This window comes from Lissotriton helveticus, chromosome 1_1 (genome assembly GCF_964261635.1).
Source record: "Lissotriton helveticus chromosome 1_1, aLisHel1.1, whole genome shotgun sequence".
Taxonomy (NCBI): domain Eukaryota; kingdom Metazoa; phylum Chordata; class Amphibia; order Caudata; family Salamandridae; genus Lissotriton; species Lissotriton helveticus.
In genome coordinates this window covers 1,384,612,707-1,384,634,688 of record NC_136057.1, presented here as the reverse complement: position 1 = coordinate 1,384,634,688, position 21,982 = coordinate 1,384,612,707, and the positions used below count along the sequence as shown (strand labels likewise).

The 21,982-nt window shown below is 42.9% G+C and overlaps 1 protein-coding gene across 1 annotated transcript in view; it reads right to left on the bottom strand.

Annotated features, from left to right (window-relative positions):
- SH3BP1 (SH3 domain binding protein 1) overlaps positions 1-21,982 on the bottom strand; it is a 235,619-nt gene that overhangs the window by 45,716 nt on the left and 167,921 nt on the right. Inside the window, exons 8-17 of the mRNA XM_078684037.1 lie at positions 19,128-19,196; positions 18,635-18,725; positions 18,021-18,160; positions 15,482-15,593; positions 14,804-14,885; positions 13,268-13,348; positions 9,572-9,685; positions 9,018-9,115; positions 6,215-6,377; positions 5,798-5,952 (exon numbers count right to left, since the gene is read on the bottom strand). Of these exons, the coding sequence (XP_078540163.1) occupies positions 5,798-5,952; positions 6,215-6,377; positions 9,018-9,115; positions 9,572-9,685; positions 13,268-13,348; positions 14,804-14,885; positions 15,482-15,593; positions 18,021-18,160; positions 18,635-18,725; positions 19,128-19,196 (1,105 nt within the window). The remainder of the gene's footprint in view (positions 1-5,797; positions 5,953-6,214; positions 6,378-9,017; positions 9,116-9,571; positions 9,686-13,267; positions 13,349-14,803; positions 14,886-15,481; positions 15,594-18,020; positions 18,161-18,634; positions 18,726-19,127; positions 19,197-21,982) is intronic.

Sequence of the window (21,982 nt, the reverse complement as noted above, 5' to 3'; positions counted from 1 at the left end):
GACGAGGTCAAGTTGCTGGGTAGAAATGGGAGCAGCAAGCGAAGGGGGGTAGCCCGGTCCGGTCTCGCCCTTGCTCGAACGGGCTCAAACGGGCCTGCCCTTGGCCCGGGCTTCCGTGGGGGGGCCGTGAATAAGTACCACAAGTAGGCGGGGAGAGAACGGGAAGAGGCACCAGCTGCAGGTGATTAGGGAATGCTGGTCCTAGCAGTCCCGACCTCTCGCTCTGTAGGCCACCAGTGTTCCAAAGTTCCTCGGTTGCACCAACGGTACGGGTGAAAGAATAAGAGCTGCGGGCAATCCTAAGTGCAGAAACTGCTGCGAGAACTACAATCCATTAGACCCAGTCAGCAACTCACCAATCATAAATAGGGCATTACCATTAGAAAATGGTCAAAAGCTTTCACTTAAGTCTCCATGTTCCTAGAAGAAAACAAATTGCCCTCAGACCATTAAACTGGCTTAGAAACAGAATATGACCTTTTCTGCACACAAAGACCACAGTTGACAGGAATGAGGATCAACTGTGCTTCTGGAACGCCCCGAAATATTTGATACAGTCCACCACTCTACCTCATTACTGACGTTAAAAGGATATGTTATTTAAATGATCACGCTAGACTGGATCTCCTGATACCTCACTGATAGAGAAAGCACCAGTTCACTCCCTCTGTATTCTTCAACTCTATTCCTCATTAAATTTGAGGCACTGCAAGAGTCTGTCGGCTCCTCTTTAACACCTCCCTCAGCCACTTACTAGACCTTATACCTGGTACAAGTACATAGATAATACCCAAGTCAGCTTCAATCAGGGAAATCCTATGGAACAAGAATTGCGAGCTTACGTCAGTGCTTCTGAGAAATAGACCAAAGGTTGCTAAAAGAAATATGCCAAATCTTAACTGGTACATTAAGTAGGGGGCTAACCTGCAGAAAATCACAGAATTACCACCCAATTACCATCTGAAAACAAGAAATGAGTCCTCCACCAATGGCATCAACTGAAGTAAAAAAACAAGGAAGTGATCCTAAGACTCAAACTGATCAGTCACCCCTAAATTGAACCAAGTAAACAGAAGTGTCTTTTTTCATCGTCCAAAGCATTTTTCCATACAGAGGGTCTCCCATCGCCTTGGTTCTGTTGCATCTGGAGAATGCAAAAGTGCAACTTGGGAGCGCCTCTACCTACTCCGAAAACTACAAATCCTAAAGTATGCACTAACCACGCAATGACAGCACCCACTCCTCTCAAGCTACATTATGTAATCCCTCCAACCACTTCAATAGCTATCCATCACTAGTTTCTCCTCTTTAAGGAACAATGCATTGCCCACTGTGCCATTCACTGAGACGGATAATAATTTATGATATAAAACTTCGGCGATACACACAAAATACAACTCTGTAATCAGAACTGGTCCCTCGGCTGATCGTTGTGCCCTGCAGGAACTCACATATCCGTAGAACTTTCTTTTTTGTTCATTCAATGAAATTCTGGAACTTACTTCCAGCAATAATAAGAAACGTATAGGACCGCCTTGAATTTAAGAAGGCAGGCAAGAGCAGGCTGCTCTCATACACCCTACAACAAATCAATACCAGACAGTGACCACCCCACGAAGCAGCCACTGACTCCCACAAAGATGCAATGAACACTATTTAGGGTTTGTCAGGGGTAGCAAGGTGCCTGGCTTGTGACCCCTGGTGTCAGGTTTCAAAGGTAGCAACATATTCAGGTTAGAAATAAATCTTCTGTACGTGAAAAGGCGGCAGCACCAGGCTGCACCTGGCTGGGACTGTGCAAAGTTGAAACTTGCAACTGTTTCAGTTATTCCCATGGAGTGAGGTGATGCTTAGCAACATTAATTTTAAGCAGTGGTTAATTTGTAAAAATAATAAGTGCTGGGGCTTTCGTCAGGAGGCATTGCATCAGCCCATTTCTCCTGTTAGCGCTGCCTACCATGAAAACAGATTTAGGATGCGGCGTAATGGCCACAGCTGCCTACGTTGGAGCTGGGGAACCAGGTTTGTGTCTCTGTGTCGGCTCAACAGCCTGTGACTCTGGGTAAATCACGTAATCTCCCTGTGCCTACCATAAATTAATGTGTCCTTAACTGGTGCTCATGAAAAGTGCTGGTGTTGATGATTAAGTGCCGGTGCTGAGCACTGTAAACCACCAGCTCAAATTAAGCACTGATTTCAAGGCCTCCCAGGCTCCACCAAACACAACTTTGCCTGGCTGCTTTTTTCATGAGGTTTGGTGCATTTCTATGGACTGGGGAAAAGGAATGGCAAGGGCTAGTAGAAGTAGTCTGACCTTGACTTCCTGTGCTGCTGGTCCCCTGCTATTTTTGGGCCAAGAGCAGAACTACTAAACGTTGTCAGAATCTTGTAGACAAAGGTAGTATGTGTTTCCAGTTTTTTCCCATTTGTCCGAGAGTGGCTTTATATTGTGGCCAGCATTTTACAAGAATCGTCAGAATTCTAATGACAAAGTTGGTAAAATAACAAAAAAGAAAATCAGTTGATGCTGGTATTTTTCTTCAATTTTAATATAAACCTTGTCCCTGGGCCCTCATCCAGAGCCTACCTCTGGAGCATGTTGCAGTGGGATTTATTAACATCACTGTCTTCTTTGATTAATGAATATATAGAATGAGCATTGATGAAATAGCATTTACAAAGCACTTACTGCCAGAAGTGAGCACCTAACACGCACTGTTATTTACTCTCTAATTTGATGCAGGTCATGCTAACGGCTGGTAGGTCTTTTTTAACCTCTCATGTCCCAAAGAGTGATCATTGCCAATTGGATCGAGTGTTTTACTCTCTTATGTAGATACAGGCATGGGTATCCTAAACTGTACATGGGCAATAAGAACAAGCATATAAACAAATGGTTCTGTTTTCTTTTCTGGGCAACGATGACCTTCGATGTGTGAGGCATGACTGATCTTTTTCTTGTTTGGTGGTCATTGAGGCCCTGTGCAGTCTCCAGCTTTGCACCGGATAGGCCATTCAAAGCTAGCCGTAGATCTCAAATGATATTTCTAACCTTACATCCACTTCTGTAATGCCACTTCCTGTGGCTTCTTCAGGCAGGGCCCATTATCACGTGATGTTACTTTCTGTGATAGATATCATCAAGGTCATAGGATGTCACATGGGGTCAAAGAGCATGTGACGTCACTTCCGCTACTGCTAGCATTTTGGTGAACCGACGTCCGCAGCTACTGCCTTCACTTCTGTCCCCTGGGCACAATCGAGGAGCCCATGTCTCCTCTCCTTATCTTGGAAGGGGACCGATAAGTTCTCTAGGACAATGCAGCAGAAGTCACCACCAGAAGCAATGAAAAACAATTGGAGTCAAAGCCAATAGGTTTGGGCTTTAATAACTGGCTTCAGAGCTATTGGCTTTGCTATTGCCTGTTTGCTTTAATGTTGCAAGATATGTCAACCAAGTTGGATCAATAAAGAATGATAAAATATAGTAAAAACATTCTAAGATGGCTGCCCTTGTGTGCATGCACACACACACACACACACATGCAGCCATCATGACATGTGTTTTTTTCCAGAAAGTATAACAAAAACCATTCAAAGCTGTCCGCCCATGTGTTTGCACCCATGCACATGCACAGGTAGCAGTCTAGGAATGCTGTTTTAAAATTATTTGTTGTAGTTAAGAATGGCAAACCCTTCAACGACTTACTTAAATATCATCACCAAGGAAGAGATGGGCGTTGTGCCTCTGATGAGCATGGGCCAATTTCCTATGAGTAACGAAGGATTAGACGCCTAGTCTTTGGTTGGAAACTTAAATCAGTAGGACTGGACGAGGAACTATTCATGCCAATGTTTTTTTTGCCTAACACTGAATGTAATGATTTGCATCCTGAATGCTAGATTAATGAATGCTTTTTTATATATTGAAAATCTAATAAAATATAATACAAAAAGAACGGCAAACCTAACTCTAATACGGCCACTGCTAGCAGTGCGTGTGTGAGATGCGAGCGCACTGTAAGCATGAGAGGGCCCAATATCAGCATCATTGGACTGCCGTTCATTTGCAAAAGTCAAAAGTAAAATAAATATATATTTACAATGGAAACTATCAAAACCCTGATGTGAGGTGAGACCCAAATCAGAAAGGTCCTCGTGTACAGTCTGGCAGAGCAGGGGAACGGTCACACTTTGGTGAACCCCTTGCCAAGCCCCACCAAACTCCTGGCCCAGCACCATTTAGAGGTGGGGAATTGCATGGATTACAATGATGGATCCAACTGGCTCCGCCATTGAGAACATTTGACCTAAGATCCCAAAGATGGTCACCCTGCCCTGTTTAGGGCGTGATGACTGTCACTAGGTTTCTCTACCTGAAACCCCATGTAAAATGCGGCTGTCCCAGGCAGAGAAATCTTTCAGTGGCCCCCACACACAGAGAGGAAACTCTCTACACATTGATGCCATTGGTTTTATGTTTTTAAAAAACTAGCTCTCACTTTGGAAATTTATTCTACAAAAAACAAACGTTTTTCTGATGGTCACTTGCCAATTCTTCACTGACTCCGGAATCTGGGGATCACGGTTCGATCCCTGGCACCGGCGGCAGATTAGCCCAGCACCATGTGACTCTGGGCAATGCACTAGCTTGCTTAATCTTCCCGATGGCCCCCAGCGCCTAGAAACACTTACGGGTGATTGTATGCTTTACAAATGTGGATTATTAATCTTTAGAGCAACTCCTGCAACCACTGCTATTCTGAACGCTAAGTGATCCCAGCAAGCAGGTGGGGATATCAAAGTACGTATAGGTAGACTCCTCCAAAAGAGCAGAAACCATGGCCTAACGGGGGAAGGTCAGCCTGCTATTGTTTGTTAAAGAGCCTGTATTTCCTTGATTACTGAGGTTTATGAAGTTTGCACAGGGATAAGATGGCACTGCCTTAATTGTTCCATTACAACCAGCAAAATGTATATGGGGGGAGCTGTGTGTAAAAAATTGATAAATGCTGAATTTGATTTGCTACATGCCAATTCTGCACATAATTCTATATTTTCTCTGCACAAACTCTGAACAGGAGGTATTTACCACACATGGTTTATACATCACCCCAGGGTATCAACAATTACCAGTACATACCTCCCCTATTAAGCCATACTTCTTCAGAGCCTAAGACTCAGCCAAGACTATTACAATTGCAAACGTTAGAAACATGAAAAGAAGGGCATTTTGGGGTCAGAAGGAAAGCTGGTCCAGGTAATTTATAACGTAATGAGCAAAATTGATTTTCAAAGTAGATTAATGCATATGAAGGACTTTTTGGCATGTCTACTTATACATAGGGTACAAATGCCAAGGCAAATATCCCATCACATGGGTGCAATTGTACCTTTTACAATGGGAGTTATTTTCCTTCCCAGACAATTTCCACGCTGGAAAAGGATTTACTTCTGCCCTTGACACAAGTGAATATCCAACCGTTTTTATGATGGAAGTAAGTCACAAAAAAATTTGTCAATCACCATAAGATTTTGTGGTGTTCCCACATTTTCCAGGCCACCACCCCCTTGGAATGCCTTTCCCCTGCCCAGTAAATGATTTACACATGAATAATATACCACCATAGTGGGGTAAAATTCTGCATGTGTAAATCCCTTTACAAGTGACAAACAAGGGTGTGTGAATACAAAAGCTGGATTTGCACACATAAAATAACCCATTTGCCTGTGTACATGGAATGTACATACACAAATACGTTTGAGAATCGACCCCGTAGCATCTCGCGAAACTTACCTCTGCGCAGGGTATTGGGGCTGTTCTGATCAGGAGGTGACAGGCCTGCTGCCATCCTCTCTGCCACGTGGAATGGGGGTGGGCTGGCGTTCTCGGGAACTGCCTTTGGTGCAGGTTTCTGGATGGGAGCTGGTGTGGTTGGGCCTGTATCTTTCCTGGAAGAGAGAGAATAGAAAGAGTTAATATTTTAAAACAAAAACAAAACTTGCTTCCACAGTTGTGCCACTTCTTAAAGATCTAAATACAAGGTGTTGATATACTAAGTCTAAATGTCCTACTTTTCAGCATCTCTGAACTGTGAAAGGCTACTTACAGGCAGTTAAAAGTACAAGCTCACACTTTCTGTTGCCCAGTGACTCCAAACATTGCCTTGAACCTTCAGCACCCACAAACCAAGTTAGTGTTTTCCATACTCACCCTTCTACTGGAGTTAGGGAGATTTCTTTGGCAGTTGATACTGGGGTCACCACGTCTGATACTTGGGTCCCTGCTCCTTCTAAGGGAGTGTCGTTTCCATTCAGTGGCATGGGTGTACTGGCAGTCGGAGGAGCAAAGGCGCCAGAAACATTAAAGTCAAAATCTATAGTAAGTGAAAAAAAGAGAAGCGTTTAGAAAGGAAGAAGGGACATGTTTCAGTGAAGTTACAAGGACAGACAAAAGATTGACTCAAAATGCATTCCTCCCCTCCAGTTAAAGAGTGAGACTAAAAGTTGAATGAGTGCAGACGCTAAACTCCACATCAACCCTCCAATTGAGGCTTCTGGAAGAGGGGAGAAAGAAGAGAACCCCAGAACCCAATTAACTAATTAATGCATGAGCTTAACATACTAGGAGTGTCAAAACCCTTAGAAGGTTTTATTGTACAACGATGGTCAAGTGTCACGTGTCACCAAACCGGCTGGAAATAGAATTAGAAAGTTGTCAGTTACTAAAACTGTGTTACCTCTGAGAGGAGACGGTGGCAAGGGTAAAACAACGGGTTGAACATCTTTAAGGAGTATCTCAAAAAGAGATCACAAATAATATGGACTTTAAAAATTCTTAACAATATTTATATTGAGCACTACACAAACTAAATTGCCTGAATTTTCAATCCAGGATAGAAATTGACCAAATATAGTGCAACTCACATACTTAGCAGAGTTTTTCTTTCTCCAGTACAAAATATATTCTCATTATCTACGAGCTGTAATACTGAATGAATGGTAACAAACATTTTTAAAAACTACTAGGCGATGTACTATAATTTTCTTGCTTAAACGTAAGTTTTCGTTGGGGATTCTGTCCCATTGTTAACTACTGTTAACTGACTCCATGACTTTTACAATGTTTTAAACATAGCTTTACAATCCTAATGTAGGGCAGTGTCACAACTTTGTCCATCCTAGATTAACGTAAGAGGACCACTAATAGGCGTGAGATACATCTGTCTGATAGAGCACCTATTCCGAAAGATATTTGAACTAAGAATAATAATAGAGATTGTTAATGTACATTGCCCAAATTGATTTTAGTGCAGGGGAGGGGATTAAGAAAAAAAGATAAGAAAGTTACAAAGTACATCTCTTGCGCAAAGATTTTTAAATGAGTAAAAAAATACAATACACTGGTATATTTGCTCCTGGAAATATTTACCTCAAAAAGGGATTTGAGTAGTCGTTCTTGGTAATCTGTGATAGATACAGCTTCCAAGAGGTTGTGAATGCCATAACAGACTGAAAGGTACCCCAAAGATGGGAGGAAACATTCAGGCATACATTTTGAGCTGTTTCTTTGGGCTCTGGACTAATTTTTATTAACTTTTTCCCATTCCTCTACGGTGCTCCGTGTTTATGAGGAGCGAAGGTCCTTTTCCACTTCTCTTTTCCGTTCTCTTTGTCCCCCGTTACCTTTTGTTTCCAGAGCCCCACTACACAACAATGATACATTTAATCCTATGTACTTTTTCGACATAGGAACCAATTCTCAGTGGGCGTTCAGCACTAGTTTGCATTATCGCTGTCTGACTGAATAGGATATTCCTCGCTACAAGAATAGAGGATGTTCTTGTAATCCACCTAACACAATTCTAACAATGTTCAATATCTTTCATTTTTCTGTTACCTTTAATTTACCTTTTTTCTTGTTCAACATTATCCCTCGACTTTTAACAATCTTATTAATATTTAATAGCAGATTGACCTGATATTTTCATATTCCATAAAAAAAATTGAAAGTAAATAAAAATAATATATTGAATGTACATCTACGTCCACTTTCCTTCCCATGTTTTTCACGGGCTACTATCAAGTTCTAATCTCTTATGGTTAAATCTCTCACAGTTAAATCAAGGTTAATTGATATATGAATGTTGATGTTGGAGTAATGAAGTTACAGTAGCTCCCTATCACCAACCCTGCTTCCTATTCCTTTTCCTTTTCTCACCAAGCACTATGAATGTTGCCACTGTTTTAAAAAACGTTTTGATTTACTCAGCCCATTCTTTTATATAAAGTGTCTGAATATAGCCTTATAGCCCGCTGCCGAAAACAATACCGGTTGTTAAAGGCCCTGAACCCGAGGCGGCTCAGGTCTTTAACGAGAGAGTGGGCTTTTACCAAACTGTATAGCCCGACACAGAAGGGCTATAAGGCAGTTAGAACATTACACCTACTAAGTGTAGAATGTTCTAAATTAAAAAAGGAGGAAACATGAAGACAAACATTGGAATGTTGGAACTCTGGGCTTATACCAGCAATTATAAACCCGGTGCTACTCCATTGTCTTCAATGGAGCTCTAAACATACAAATGTTCTAATACCTGTCGGTGACATGGTGCTATATAAAAGTAATAAATAAATAAATAAGATATCTACTCTCGCCCACATTCCCCACTGTAATAGCTGCATAGTCAAAGATGCAAATAAGAAACAACTATTATTGAGTAGCTCACATACGGGCCCCCCAGCAATGCAACTTTTATTTCATCTTCAGTTTTGCTGTTGATGTTCAATGTTTCACACAACTTCTCCGTTAATCCCCTTTTTTACACTTTGAAATAAGTAAGCATGTTTTAATTTCACCGACTGGACAGTGAAGGTGTTTAGTGGCAAACAGCTTTTTTTCAGCATTTCTTGGTAAATACTGTAAAGTAGGCGGCACACTTATGTCGTCATATTACCTGCAGATACTTTGTGCAAATTTATTTAAACTTTTTGGCATAGAAATGGGTTTTACATACCTCCTGGGAAGAGTTCGTCAGCGCTTTGAATAAGACCTTCCACGACACCAACCACAAGGATTGAAGAAACCGACGCCATGTCCAGCTCGGCGGAGTCCCTGGGCAGAGAGCAGAGGGAAAGGTTTGAGTACGGTAGCAGCATGGTTTAGGATTGAACTGCTCCTGATCGAGGAGCATCAGCAGAGCTGCATGTGGGTCTATGTACAGGAATAGTAGGGGGTGCTAGAGTTCAGGATTGATGAGTATTGGGAGATCCATGTATTTGAAAGAGCAGATGGTGCAGGAGCTGAAGACAGAGGTGCATTGACAGAGCAGCAAGTGGGTTTCAGTACTTGAATGGGAGGGATTGAGGGGCAAAGGGGTCCCAAAAGGTTGATTAGCAGTAGGCATTCCATGGTAGAGCTGGGTTGCATTGGGAGCGCTATGTGTGGATGCCGGTGGTGGAACTGCGGGGGCTAATGTAGTCATAGCTGCAGTGTAGTGGCACAGCTTTGCGGGAACTCATGCAATAACAACATGCAGGCCCTTTATAAAGGTGGACAGACTCTGCTCACTTGTCAATTCGGGGCCACAGCAGGTTTGGTCCTAAAACGATGGCGATGTTCCCCGGCGACATCTTGTTCACTTCCTGATTCTCTGCCAGCTTCGATAAGAATTTGATGAGGTATCTGAAAGTAAGAAAAAACAGAGAACCCAAGTGGGTACATGTGCAGGAGGAGAAGGAGAGGATGAGTTCATGTGCAAAGACTAGAGAGGAGAGCTTTCTGGAGTTAGTTAAAGCAATGAAGAGTGAGTGTGTCTATGAAGTGGGAGAGGAGACATGAATTTTCTCCCATGTAGGTCAAGATACAAGAGAAGAAAGTAGATAGAAAAGTGGGCTGTCCAAGTGAAGAAATGCTGTACAGGATACAGGAACAAATTAATGATAAACAAAAAGTTGCCAGACAGGAAGAAGATAGAAAATGGACGTCTTGTGGTTTAGTCGCACTATTGAAAGCCTGACAGCATTGCATCTCAAGTCGTCAAGATGGTCTTGGGACATGAAACCTGATGACACTAGGCCGTCCCTGTTGTCCCCCAGACATGCAAGTCATCCTGTGGTCTGGATGGGATATTCATTCAGAATTACACCGTGGGTCATGGCTACATGGAGATATGAAAACTAGTGTGCAATGGTTACCAAAGATTGTGGGTGCAGTTAACTTTAATCAGACAAAACATATGTAATCATTAGAAGACAATAAAATTAACAACATGAGATAGTAAATCCCAAGAAATATAATTAATAGACTATGAGGATGTGGTGTACTACTTGCTCCAAGAACAGATCGTAGAGTTTTGCTTGCAAATGATTGTTTTAAAAAGCTGCTATCAAGAAGCAGAGTGATCCAAAATGCCCTAATTACTTACTTGTACTCGCGTTACTCTGAGCCCTACTCCCCTAGCTTTAAGGCATCACACTATGAGGCAGTCCTGCCTCCCCAGACACCAATCACCATGCAAACTAACCAATAATAGCACCCTTCTTTCTCCCCACCCCTCCTGTTCGTTTAAAAGCACCAACTCTACCTTACTTAGTTGACGTGGAGACGACCAAGGGGGTGGGAGGTATGTAATGAATTAAAGCAAGGGTATAGCACTCAGATAATGCAATTACTGGTAAGTAATCAGGGCATCGTCCCATCTCACTTCAGTTCATCATGCTATGAGATTTACTAATCATTACCAGGAGAACTATGTTTGCATGCTCAAACTCAAAACTTTAACTGAAATTGATAGAAACCACAAGATATAACTATATTTACTTCATAGAAGTTAGAATTGTAGAATCAAAAATGTCATTCAAATCCATCTCTTACACAATCCTGTAGTGAGGAACAAAAGTGAAAGGAGAAGCCCAGGTGGCTGCCCTACAAATCTCTGCAACTGATGCTCCCTGAACCTCTGCTAGAGATGCAGACCTTTTCCTTGTGGACCTGCCCTAAATTCTAAGAAGTGATGATTGGGCCACTGCTCTATACACCAATAACATCAAACAACTAACCCATTCACTTAGGAGAGTCTCCACTTTTCTTTGTTGGACCAAAATTGACAAAAAATGACTATGAGGCTCTAAATGCTGCCACTCTACCTAAATAGATAAGGAGAGCCGTCCATACAACAGGATTATCGAGCCTAACCTCTTCATTTCTCTTGGTGTCTTGAGAGAGGAACAATATTCCAGTAGAATCACTTCCTATTTGTTGCTAAAGGTATAATTAATTTTGGTACCAAAAGAAGTACTTGGAAGTAAGACAGTCCTATCTTAAAAAAGTCTACAAAAAATGCTCACAAGCTAATGATTCTAATTCTCCTTGTCGAAGTAATTGTGACTAAAAATAAATTTTTCAGGGCTAGGATCATAAGATCTACTCTTTTATGAGGTTCAAAAGGAAGATCCTTTAAGGAATCCAATACCAACTGGGAAAAAGATGAGAAGGTACAGGATGGATGTTACTCAACCCCTTAAACTGGCGGTGGACCAACTCGATCATCAAAATGGTCCCCTGAGGAAATTGTAAAAGCCCTTATCGTCCCCCACTGATTTTGTAATGCGGACATACTGAGACCCAAGTGAGAACAGTCCTGAAGGAAGCAAAGAACTTGATTTAAATGAGCATTCCTGGGATCCAATTTTTTAGTACCACACCATTTACTAAAGGTCCCCGGTCGAAAGCTTATGACTTGAGAGCTGAGGCCCTTCTAGATGCTTTCAGAGTTGTAGCCAGTTCTTCCAGCAAACCTCCATTTCTCATTCCTGACCTCTAAACTTTCAAGCCACTAGTCCGAGTCTTCCCAGATTCTCCTGCCCGACTTCCAGAAAAACTAGAAGAAAAGTAACCATAGGAAACGTCAACTCCTCTGTCTCTTTCATTGATATTAGGAAAGGAAACCAATCCAAGCGGGCCGCTCTGGTGCTATCAAGATCTCTTAAGCTTCCTACCTCCTTACTCTGACTAGGAATCTGAGAATCAGAGAAAGAGGACGAAATGCATGTAGGAGACCTTGAGGCCATCGGCAAGAAAGAGCACCCACTGCCCAGGCCTATTCCTCCATCCCCTCAAAAAAGAATTCTCTACTTGTGCATTCAGACTGAAAGTAAATGACTATTGCAGGACAAACCCAATGCTGAACTATCTGTGAAAAGATCTTTAGAAGGTAGCAAAAATTCACCAAACACGGAAAATGTCCCTTCTCAGGTAGTCTGTGAAGGTTTTGGATATCCTGGACATGAATCACAAAAATCAAAGAGATTCTCTGCTCTGCCTATAAAAAAAAGTTGTCGGATACCCTTGCTAAGGAGTGAGATCTGGTGACCACGTTTGTTGACATATTATTTTGTCGTTATATTGTGTACCTTCACCAACAATACTTTCAGATTGATGTGGTGAGAAAACGCTTTTAGTGCTCACAGACAGCTTCCAGCTAAATTTAATTTGTAGACTCTTAGCTCTGAGTGAGAGACCAAAATCCCTGAGCCAGGCACAGACCCAAACATGCCCCCCACTCCGTTAGACTGGCCTCTCAACAGATTGTTCACCCTCACTCATCTGGTCAGGTCTTGTCTCACTTTGCCTGTGACTGACATCTGCAATGAAAAATCCTCGGAGAGTGGGCTACGTTCTGATACCCTACGACAAAAAGATGTTGGTGATCACTATCCTGAATGGGTGTGATGTGTTCACATTAGATTACCATAAATGTGATGCTGCTATGCCATTTAGAACTGTGACATATAGCACTTTGTGTTTAAAATTCATAAATCAATAACAAATATCCACAGCTTTTGCATTCATGCATTATAACCAAAATGTGAATTTATTTGAAAGATATGCGTGGTTAAAACCCAAGATCAAATAAAGTGAAGCTTGAACGTAAAATAATGTGGACGGGAAAGAAACATTTGTAAGTAAATTAGAAAAGAGTGAGGTAAGAAACATTAAATGATATGCTATGTTAGCTATGTTTGTGTACAGCTGTTTAAGGGAGAGTTATAGTCATAGATGTTTCATAACAAGGAGATAACACATTTTCAACATCCATATCTAATTATAAAGCAATTAAAGAGCAAAATGTAATGTAATGTAAAGACCATGACACTAGCACATTACAATTGGAATAAAAGTACTTTTTTTCCTGAGCCTGGTTTTGGTACTCTTGATAAGATACTAGCGGCAACATACTGACCCATGTCTTCTGTATTTGCTTACCGTAGATTATTTTGGTTCCTCTCTGGGAGCTTGTTGAAGGCGGCCCTGAAACTCTCCAAGCGCCCCTCAGGCTCCTTTATGCTGAATAGAAAAGGGAGTGAGAGAATCAATGTAAGGTTAAGGAGTATCAATAGGTGCATGAGTCTCCTGCAGAGTGGGAACAACTGGCAGATCAGTGTCAGGTCAATAAAAGGTGGACCGCTCACTAATAACAACACATATATTTACAGCAGGCTTGTAATACTATCCCAAAAGTTAAGGAAGTATTAACATTATGTTCATTAGTTTATAATTTTCTTCACTATCACCCTTCTTTTTCATTCTCCGTCTTCTCTCCCTATTGTAACACTAGGTCTATCACTTTCATCCTCTTCGTGTTCTTTATCGCTCTTTCTTCCCAAGACATTATCGGATTGTTTCTCGTTCACCAATTTCAATTGGAAAGGATACAATTTACAATCTACAACATCAAACCCAAGACCCTTGTTGCCTCCTGCCCAGTATTTGGGACATCCCACAATATTGCAGTTGACAATTCTTCAAGCAAACTTTATCAGGTGTTGCACCTCTAATATAGAATTATCTTCCCATTAAGATCCATATGGTTGGTGACACACTGCCATTGGCTTTACATATCGCTTTGGTAATGTGGAAAAGTAGTTCCCTAATGCGCACACAGATCAATCTGTCAGCACCAGAAGTAACCTGGAAGCGGCTACGCTCCAGATAATCACATCCCCGCTAGCCACACACTTGCCTATCCCCCAGACAATTATCCACAGATCTGTTCACACAGTGCAAGCCACATCCTCTTCCTTTACTAAAGCTTTTTGTTTGAAAAGCTCTGAAAACACATTTATGAAGGCATGTTTTTCACGGTGTGACCATTTGACATTTAGTGGTTGGTACGTTTCATTACGAGGGTTTCTTGTTTTCGGAGTTAGTGCTTCCGGTGGACTTTTACCAATGTTTTAAGACTTGTAAAAATCAGTCAATATCAATATTCACACATTTTACACTGAAAAATATCACCAGGTAGTGTTTTTCCGGTGTTTGCAGAGAATGTTGCTTTTACTGCTCTGAATGTATTCTGTGACATGCCGGTAGGGGACCTCTAATGGGGTGAGAAGTGAGGGAGGGAGTAGGAGGAATTGGAGAGGCGAGGAAAAGGTATTTTCTGGCAAAGGGACCATTGTATTAAAGAAACTGGGAAGGAGGTTCGACTGCTGGAGCAGCCAAAACCTCTTGTGATTTTACCATGCGGAATTACTGCACAGTAAAATCAGGTCTGGTTATCTCACACTCAGACATACCATATGTGTAAAAACTGACCCCGAATCAGTCGGGCCAAAATCTCATTAGGTGATTTGACTCCGCCTGACTCATAATGAAGGCTTTAGAGGATACAAAGTGGGTGCCACAAAGTGGGTCATCGAGAGATTGCTTGCTTGTTACTTGACAAGGTCTTTCCTGCCTATGTTTCAAAGATCTGACTCGGACGCGCCGTGTACATCACCATCAGTCGTGCCATCTCACCTGGCTGCCTTCATCCAATCCTCGTAGAGTTCAAAGGTCATCAGAGGTTCGGGGAGCTCCCTCAAGTAACATTTTAGAGCCCCTGGAAGAAAAGCAAAGAGGTTGTCTCAGAAGGGTTATGATGGAAAAGGGTCGGTGCAAGGCATGCCCAGTGCTGCAAAGGGTGTCAATCAGTGCTTGAGTTGGCATCTTTAATGGTATCAAAGATTTCATCTCAGACTGGCTATCGTTAAATAGGCACAGGTGATTTGCCCAGTTGGGGACATCCAATATAGGTCCACGTAATGCGCCCTGGAATGATTGAATAGCGTCATAGCCATGATGCTCAAAAATAAATAAATAAATCAGTTTGGTAGGTTTGTAAATATTAAACAACTTTGCTAGTAGGTGAAATTTCCTTAGAAAAACTGGAGACTCTTCGTACAAAAATAATTTTCCAGTTTGTTCCCCATATTTGTTAGATTTTCTTTCGCATCACACTTTTTCAGAGATTTTTGGCCTACTGTTTTAAATTCCCATAATTGCCAGAAGTAACTTCACAAAACTGTAGATGTAACTTCATAGACGTTGTCTCTCGTTATGTAAGAGTGTTTCATTTTGGCTTTAGGTGCATGAGGCTGTGAAAGATGTTCATTGTACTACAAAATGTCATAGAAGAAGCCGTTTATGTAGACGTACCTGCCACGGCGTGTGGCTCTGTGTAGAACTCCTCCAAGTCACCAGATCCGCCAGCCAGACTCATCTTCAGCTTCCGAAGGGTGGAGGCTCCCGCTGCGAGTCTGAAGAGGCCCTGTGGAAGAAGACCAGTGGCTCAGAAGGTTCTCAATCAGCAGGACGCAGTCCAAGGCCTGGTGGAACTCTGAGGAAACCTTATTACTAACCTGTCATCAGGCATCAGTGGAGGAGTTGTAGGGAGTGAGAAGGTTTCTCTGCTAGATCTACTTAGGGATCAGGACCGATTCATTGAGGATTGTGGATAGATGCATGCCTTTTTTTGTGGAATGATTGGGATACTTTGTGAAGATTGTATATATTGTGAAAAAAGAAAGAACGACGAGGGAACCCATCATTGAGAAAATGAAATGAAGAAAGCGAGCATGAAGAGTAATTATGAAGAAAATCAATTAAACATTGGAAGCAATTTTTCTATGGTCATTGTCACTTCATTTTAGTTGTAAGATTTGATATGGGTGGGAGCGGCTTCAAGAGTTAGGGTTTGAACTGTGTAAGGGTTGTGAGAAAATTGTGGTATAGGATTGGGTTGGGAATAGAGTTAGGGTTCGAATTAGGGTTGTGGTTGGGCTTTTGGACAGGGTTATGGTTATGATTAGGGATCATGCTAAACATAAGTGTTAGGTCTATGGTTAGTAAAACCAAGAGGTGTGCTGTTCCTAAAGATGAAAAGGAGTTAAGGTCCTAACCAGGGGGTGAAGGGGGGGGGAGGGGGGGGTAGGGGTGCCCCAATAAGGAGCAAGGGCCCTCACACACCCCAAGGCATCATCAGGCAGCTCCTCATTGGGCCGACGCTACAATGCCCAACTGGTCCAGCAGGGGGCTCTTTGCCGGAGATCTTTTTCCTGGGGTCTTGGCCGATGATGAAGCAGGTGTGTGTGGTCTGTGAGGTGTATATACACAAAGGTGAGTAGAGTGTGGGGAGCATGTGAGTTAAAAATAACTATGAGAACCAGCTGAGCCAACTTTAATTAGCGGTTTCCATGTCATGATTAAAAACCTACAATATTTGCAAGAGGAGGATCCAGTAACCTCATCAAGCATTTAAGTAAGGATGTCGGTTAACATGTTTCATGCCCTCTAGTGTGTTTAAGATCGTGGCATTTCTTCAAGACCTAAAAACCCTACTAACTACTCACTAAGGGGCAGTTCATATATGTGTGTAGGAATAAGTAACCATACCCTCATCAAATTACACCAGCCAGAACGGTGTTCCTTAGAGAGAGCGCCTTGTGGCAAGTCACCACTGCCTCAGAGGTGGTGGGTGAGGTCGCCATCAACTTGATGCCGGGAAGTCCTATGGCCGGTGTACCCTTTTACGTCCTTCCCGCCCTGGATATATTACTTATTTCTACAACCAGTTATGAACTGCCCTTCAGTGCGTAGCTAGTAGGGTTTTGCAGCACCGGCCCAATGAGGAAATGCCCGATGATGAAGCATGACATCCCTCAGGTGTGTGAGGGGCCCTTGCTTCTTATAGGAGCACTCCCCTCGGTTAGGACCTTACCTCCTTTTCTTCTTTAGGAACAGCACACCTCTTGGTTTCACAGTGTATATGTTGGGGCAAGTTTGCTGGACCTTTTTTGCCCCCAGAACCTCCTTGTTTATTTGTTAGGTCTATCGTTAGTACAGTGTTTAGGTAAAAGTTTAGTACTCGGTTAGGGCAGGGGTAAGTATTACGATTATAATGATGGTTTTTAAAATGATTGTCTTAGTTCTCATATTCTTAGTAATGTCTTCTTCATAACTGTTAGTACACTATAAAATGTAATTTTTCGTCATAAAAGTTTCTTCATAAACCTTTCTTAAATATATTCATCTGTAGATCATTTATAATCACACAGATTTATATATGAAGTCCTCCATCAATAAGTAAATTGAGATCTGGTAAACAAAACTGTGGGTAGTGAGCAGGGGGAGTCTGCAGGACCGGCTGAGACTCTGAAGTGAGTGATTCATGCAGTGATTAGTTTCTAAAAAAAAAATAATGCCGTGTCCAAGGTATCGCTAAGGATGCAACTGCAGCATGCACCAACCACTGCTGCTGCAAGTGCTTCAAAATGTGTCTATCAATGGCCCGTGGATGCACTGCTATTACTATTTTTAGCGCATATTGCATTGCTAAAGTGAAAATAGGCACACAGCGCCACCATGTGATGAACTGTCATAAAAAAGTGATGGTGTTAAGAATTAAGTGTGGGTGCCAAGCACTGGCAAACACCGATATAAATAAAGCACTGGATTTACGGTAATAAACGACAGTCTCCTTGGGCATGTCTGGATATGGGGTATAAAAGAGAATTATTTTTATGTGAAGGTGTCCTGGGAATGCTTCGGATCTAGTGAAAAGGACCATGGGTTGTCTGCTGTCTGGGAATGCTTGGAGATCTAGCATGGAGAATTGGATAATGTTTGGGGTTCTGGCGGAGAGACAGTGGAAAGAGTCAGCTAGCAGACTTATTCTTCTGATGGCATTCATACTCACTTCTTCGTTCATGCCCTTGCTGAGAAGCATCATCACACAAGCTTCGATGGGGAGGGCAATTTCCCTGCTGAACTTTTCCAAGTGGGTTTCCAGATCTACGCCGTACACCCCAGACAGCGAACTGTCCTTCAGCAGGGAGTCTGAAACAAGAAAGCGTAAGCGTACAGGAATGAGACGTGCAGTGAGGCCTAGACAATGCATTGCCTTCTCAGTGGGAGGACTAAAATGATAAGGTAAAGGTAAGGAGGAGCAAGGGAAGGTTATGCTGGTTTGAACTGAAACCGTGATTACGAGAACATTACTTAGAGAGCATGAGATGGTAGAATCTCTTTGGGGTTGTGCATGAGCACACTCCATGTCCCCATCAGTATTCTAAAAAGCCTATTAAACTCGGCCCCATAACCCTCTTGCATCTACTTAAGTGGCTTATCAAACAGATGGAACCATCTACCATATTCCTGTCAAGATGGTGGCATCAGATAGCCAAATAACAGAGTCACAGCAGAATATCATGTCAAGCAAATAAGTTAGCTATCTCCAATCTCCACACAGGTGAGGAAGAGTAAAATTACAATAGAGGGCCCCTATCTTCTTGAAAGGGAAGTGGGCTTCACCTGTCATGCCGTGGCTCTCCTTCAGCTCCGTCAGGACGCGATCCAGTGAGTTAAGGGACCTCCGGTGGTACTCTGCTTGGATATCCAGGAGCTGTGAGACAGAGACACACAAGCACTTGATCTATCATACATGCTTCTCAGAGACACCATTAAACACAACACACCACAGGCAATGAGGGTACAAATAAACCAGGGCGAAAGAACAATATTGAAAGCGTAGAACAGACAACATCGGTATTAGGGACCACCTGGTAGAGGGTGACCACCATCCTCCCGATCATTAAGGACACTGTTACCTGCCTTGGACCTTTGGGTAATAACTTAATGCATTTTGGGTTTTGTACCCTTGTTTTGCTTCTATTCACCTAATGACACAACCCCACCTGAAAGCAATGATTTGTAGGTGAAAAATTCAGGATAAGAGGCAGTGTCCGTGAGGACCTGCCGTGAGGTGGTCTCCCTATCACAGTAAGATATGAACACCGGAACTTACGTTAACAAAGTACTTTGCATAGTCATCTTCCTTGGTGGCGAAGTGGTAGAGATCAGCCAGGTACTCATCCTAAAAAGGTCAGGGAGAGAGCAGCTTCAGTATCATCAATGCCACTGGTATAAGCTTCATCATCATTCTCAGATCCTTTATCAGTACAATCGCTATGGTTACCTGTTGAAGTGCAAGTCTGCCTGTTACTATCAAACCCACCATCAGGACAACAAATATAGCCTATCAAGTAGTTAACTTGGGCATTACTGCAATCTTCTTCATCGGCCACACCACGGATATAAGACTGATATGTGAGTCTCAATAGGCAACATCTACATCTACTGAATGAAAACAAGTTACTTACCTGTAACTTTGGTTCTCCAGTATTTGTAACTTTCATAGATTCACATAGCTTGTATCATTCCCCGTCGTCGGAATGGGAGTCCCGGTAAATAAAAAAAATAACATAGCAGTAGGTACAAAAGAGAAAGAAAAGGCCTAGGCCTCATCTCATTTTGTAGCATATCCACCTCTTTTTGTGAAAGAGAACCGACTAATGCAACAACCAATCAGATTTCGTTGTGTAACCTTATAACCAAATATGCTGAAGGCTGAGCTTCCCAGGGGAGGAGGGTGGGCGCATGGAAATCTATAAAAGTTACCAATACTGGAGAACCAAAGTTACAGGTAAGTAACTTGTTTTCTTACTCCAGTATTGGAACTTTCATAGATTCCCATAGCTTGTATCAGTTAGCAAAAATGCACATTTTGTGAGATAAACACTGGAATAACTTTGCAGCTACATTCTCATAAGTAATCACCAGACATTTCAAACATTAGTCAGTAAACATCTTTTGATACAAAATGTGCAATAGCAATAACAGGAAGGAGGGTTAGAAGGGAAAGCTCACTGCTCACTGGAAGAGGTTCCTCAGGACTGCCTGTCCCGCTGCCGCCTCACTCTGCGTGGAAGAGTCTAAGCAGTAATGCTTAGTGAAGGTATGGACATTGCTCCATGGAGCCGCCCTGTAAATGTCCTTGATCGGCACTCCAGCGAAAGGAGCCGCAGATGCTGAAACTGATCTTTGGGAGTGCACCCAGACTCGCCCTTCAAGGGGCTTACCAGCCGCTTGGTGGCAGAAGTGAATCGTGCTGGCAATCCAACGTGCAACCCCTTGCTTCGAAAGGGGAAGACCTTTGCGAGGTGCACTGAAAGCGACAAAGAGCTGAGTCAATTTCCTGAAGTCCTTGGTGCACTGGAGATAGAATTTTAAACATCTTTGGACATTCAAGGAATCAAGAGACCTCTCCGCTGGAGTTGAAGGTCGAGGGAAAAAAGATTTTAGAATGACAGGCTCATTCAGATGAAAATCCGAAGGTACTTTCGGGATGAATTTCGGATTTGTCCTCAGAATAAGAGTGTCCTTCTTGAACTGTAAGAAACTATCCTTTATAAAGAGAGCTTGAAGTTCCCCAACCCTCCTGGCTGATGTTAAAGCGAGAAGGAGGGCCACTTTCCATGAAAGAAATTTAAGATCCGCTCTATGAATAGGCTCAAACGGAGGTCTCATGAGTTGAGCAAGAACCAGGTTGAGATGCCACATGGGATGCAGAGGTCTAACCGGAGGGAAAACTATAAAGAGTCCTTTCAAAAATTGTTTGACAATCCTCGCCGACCAGAGGGAAGGACCAGAAACCGTCTGTCTGAATCTAGAGATAGCAGCCAGGTGCACCTTGATAGAAGAATGGGCCAGACCTGACTTGGCCAGAGACAAAATGTAAGGTAAGATTTGATGAGGAGCAGAAGAGAAAGGATGAATGTTCTCTCGGCGGCACCACAAACAGAAACGTTTCCACTTGGAACGATAGGTCTTATTCGTACTTGGTGCACAGGCCTGAGCTAGCACTTCTTTACATTCTTGAGAAATATCTAAGTTTTGAAACTCTCGGTGCTCAGGAGCCACGCAGTCAACAGAAGTGAGCTCGGATCTGGATGCACCACCTGGCCCTGGGACATTGTCAATAGAGAGGGAATTGGCCGCAGAATAATTGGATGATCCTGGGAGAGCAGGAGAAGCTCTGTGAACCAGAACTGGCAGGTCTACGCCGGTGCTACTAGAATCATTGTGCAGGGTTCTGCTTTGAGTTTCCTGAGCAGTCTTGGAATTAGGGGAATTGGAGGAAAGGCGTAAACAAGTGCACTTTGACAAGGCCATCAAAAGCGCATTCCCCAACGACCCTTAATGGTGTTCCCTGCTTGCGTAAATGTGGCATTTCCTGTTCTCTTGAGTGGCGAACAGGTCTATAGACGGAGTACCCCAACGATTGAAAACCTTCTCGAGAGTGCCCTGGTCCAATTCCCACTCGTGACAGACCGACTTCAGACGACTCAATGTATCTGCGGTCGTGTTGAGGGTACCCGGAAGATGTTCGGCCGAAAGAGCGATTTGGTGCTGAATCACCCACTCCCCTTGGGCTTCCTTGGAGAGCAGCTGAGACCTTGTTCTACCCTGTTTGTTCACATAGTGCATGGCCGTCGAGTTGTCTGTAAGGACCAGGATGGTGGAATTTCGTATTTTTGGAAGGAAAGCCTGTAAGGCCAGTCGAATCGCCTTGAGTCCATAAGGTTGATGTGGAGAGTGCGCTGTTTGGGCCTCCAGTGGCCGCTCACTTGAAGACGACAACTCCCCAGCCTTCTAGAGAGGCGTCCGTGGTCAGTATCAAAGGAGCTGGCCTAACTGTGAAAGTGAGACCCTTTGAGATATTATCCTTGATCATTCACCAGCTGACCGCCTCTTTCATAAGAGGAAGGGTGAATATCTTGTTGTTGAATGATCCTTCCGCTTGGCGCCACTGCATGTCCA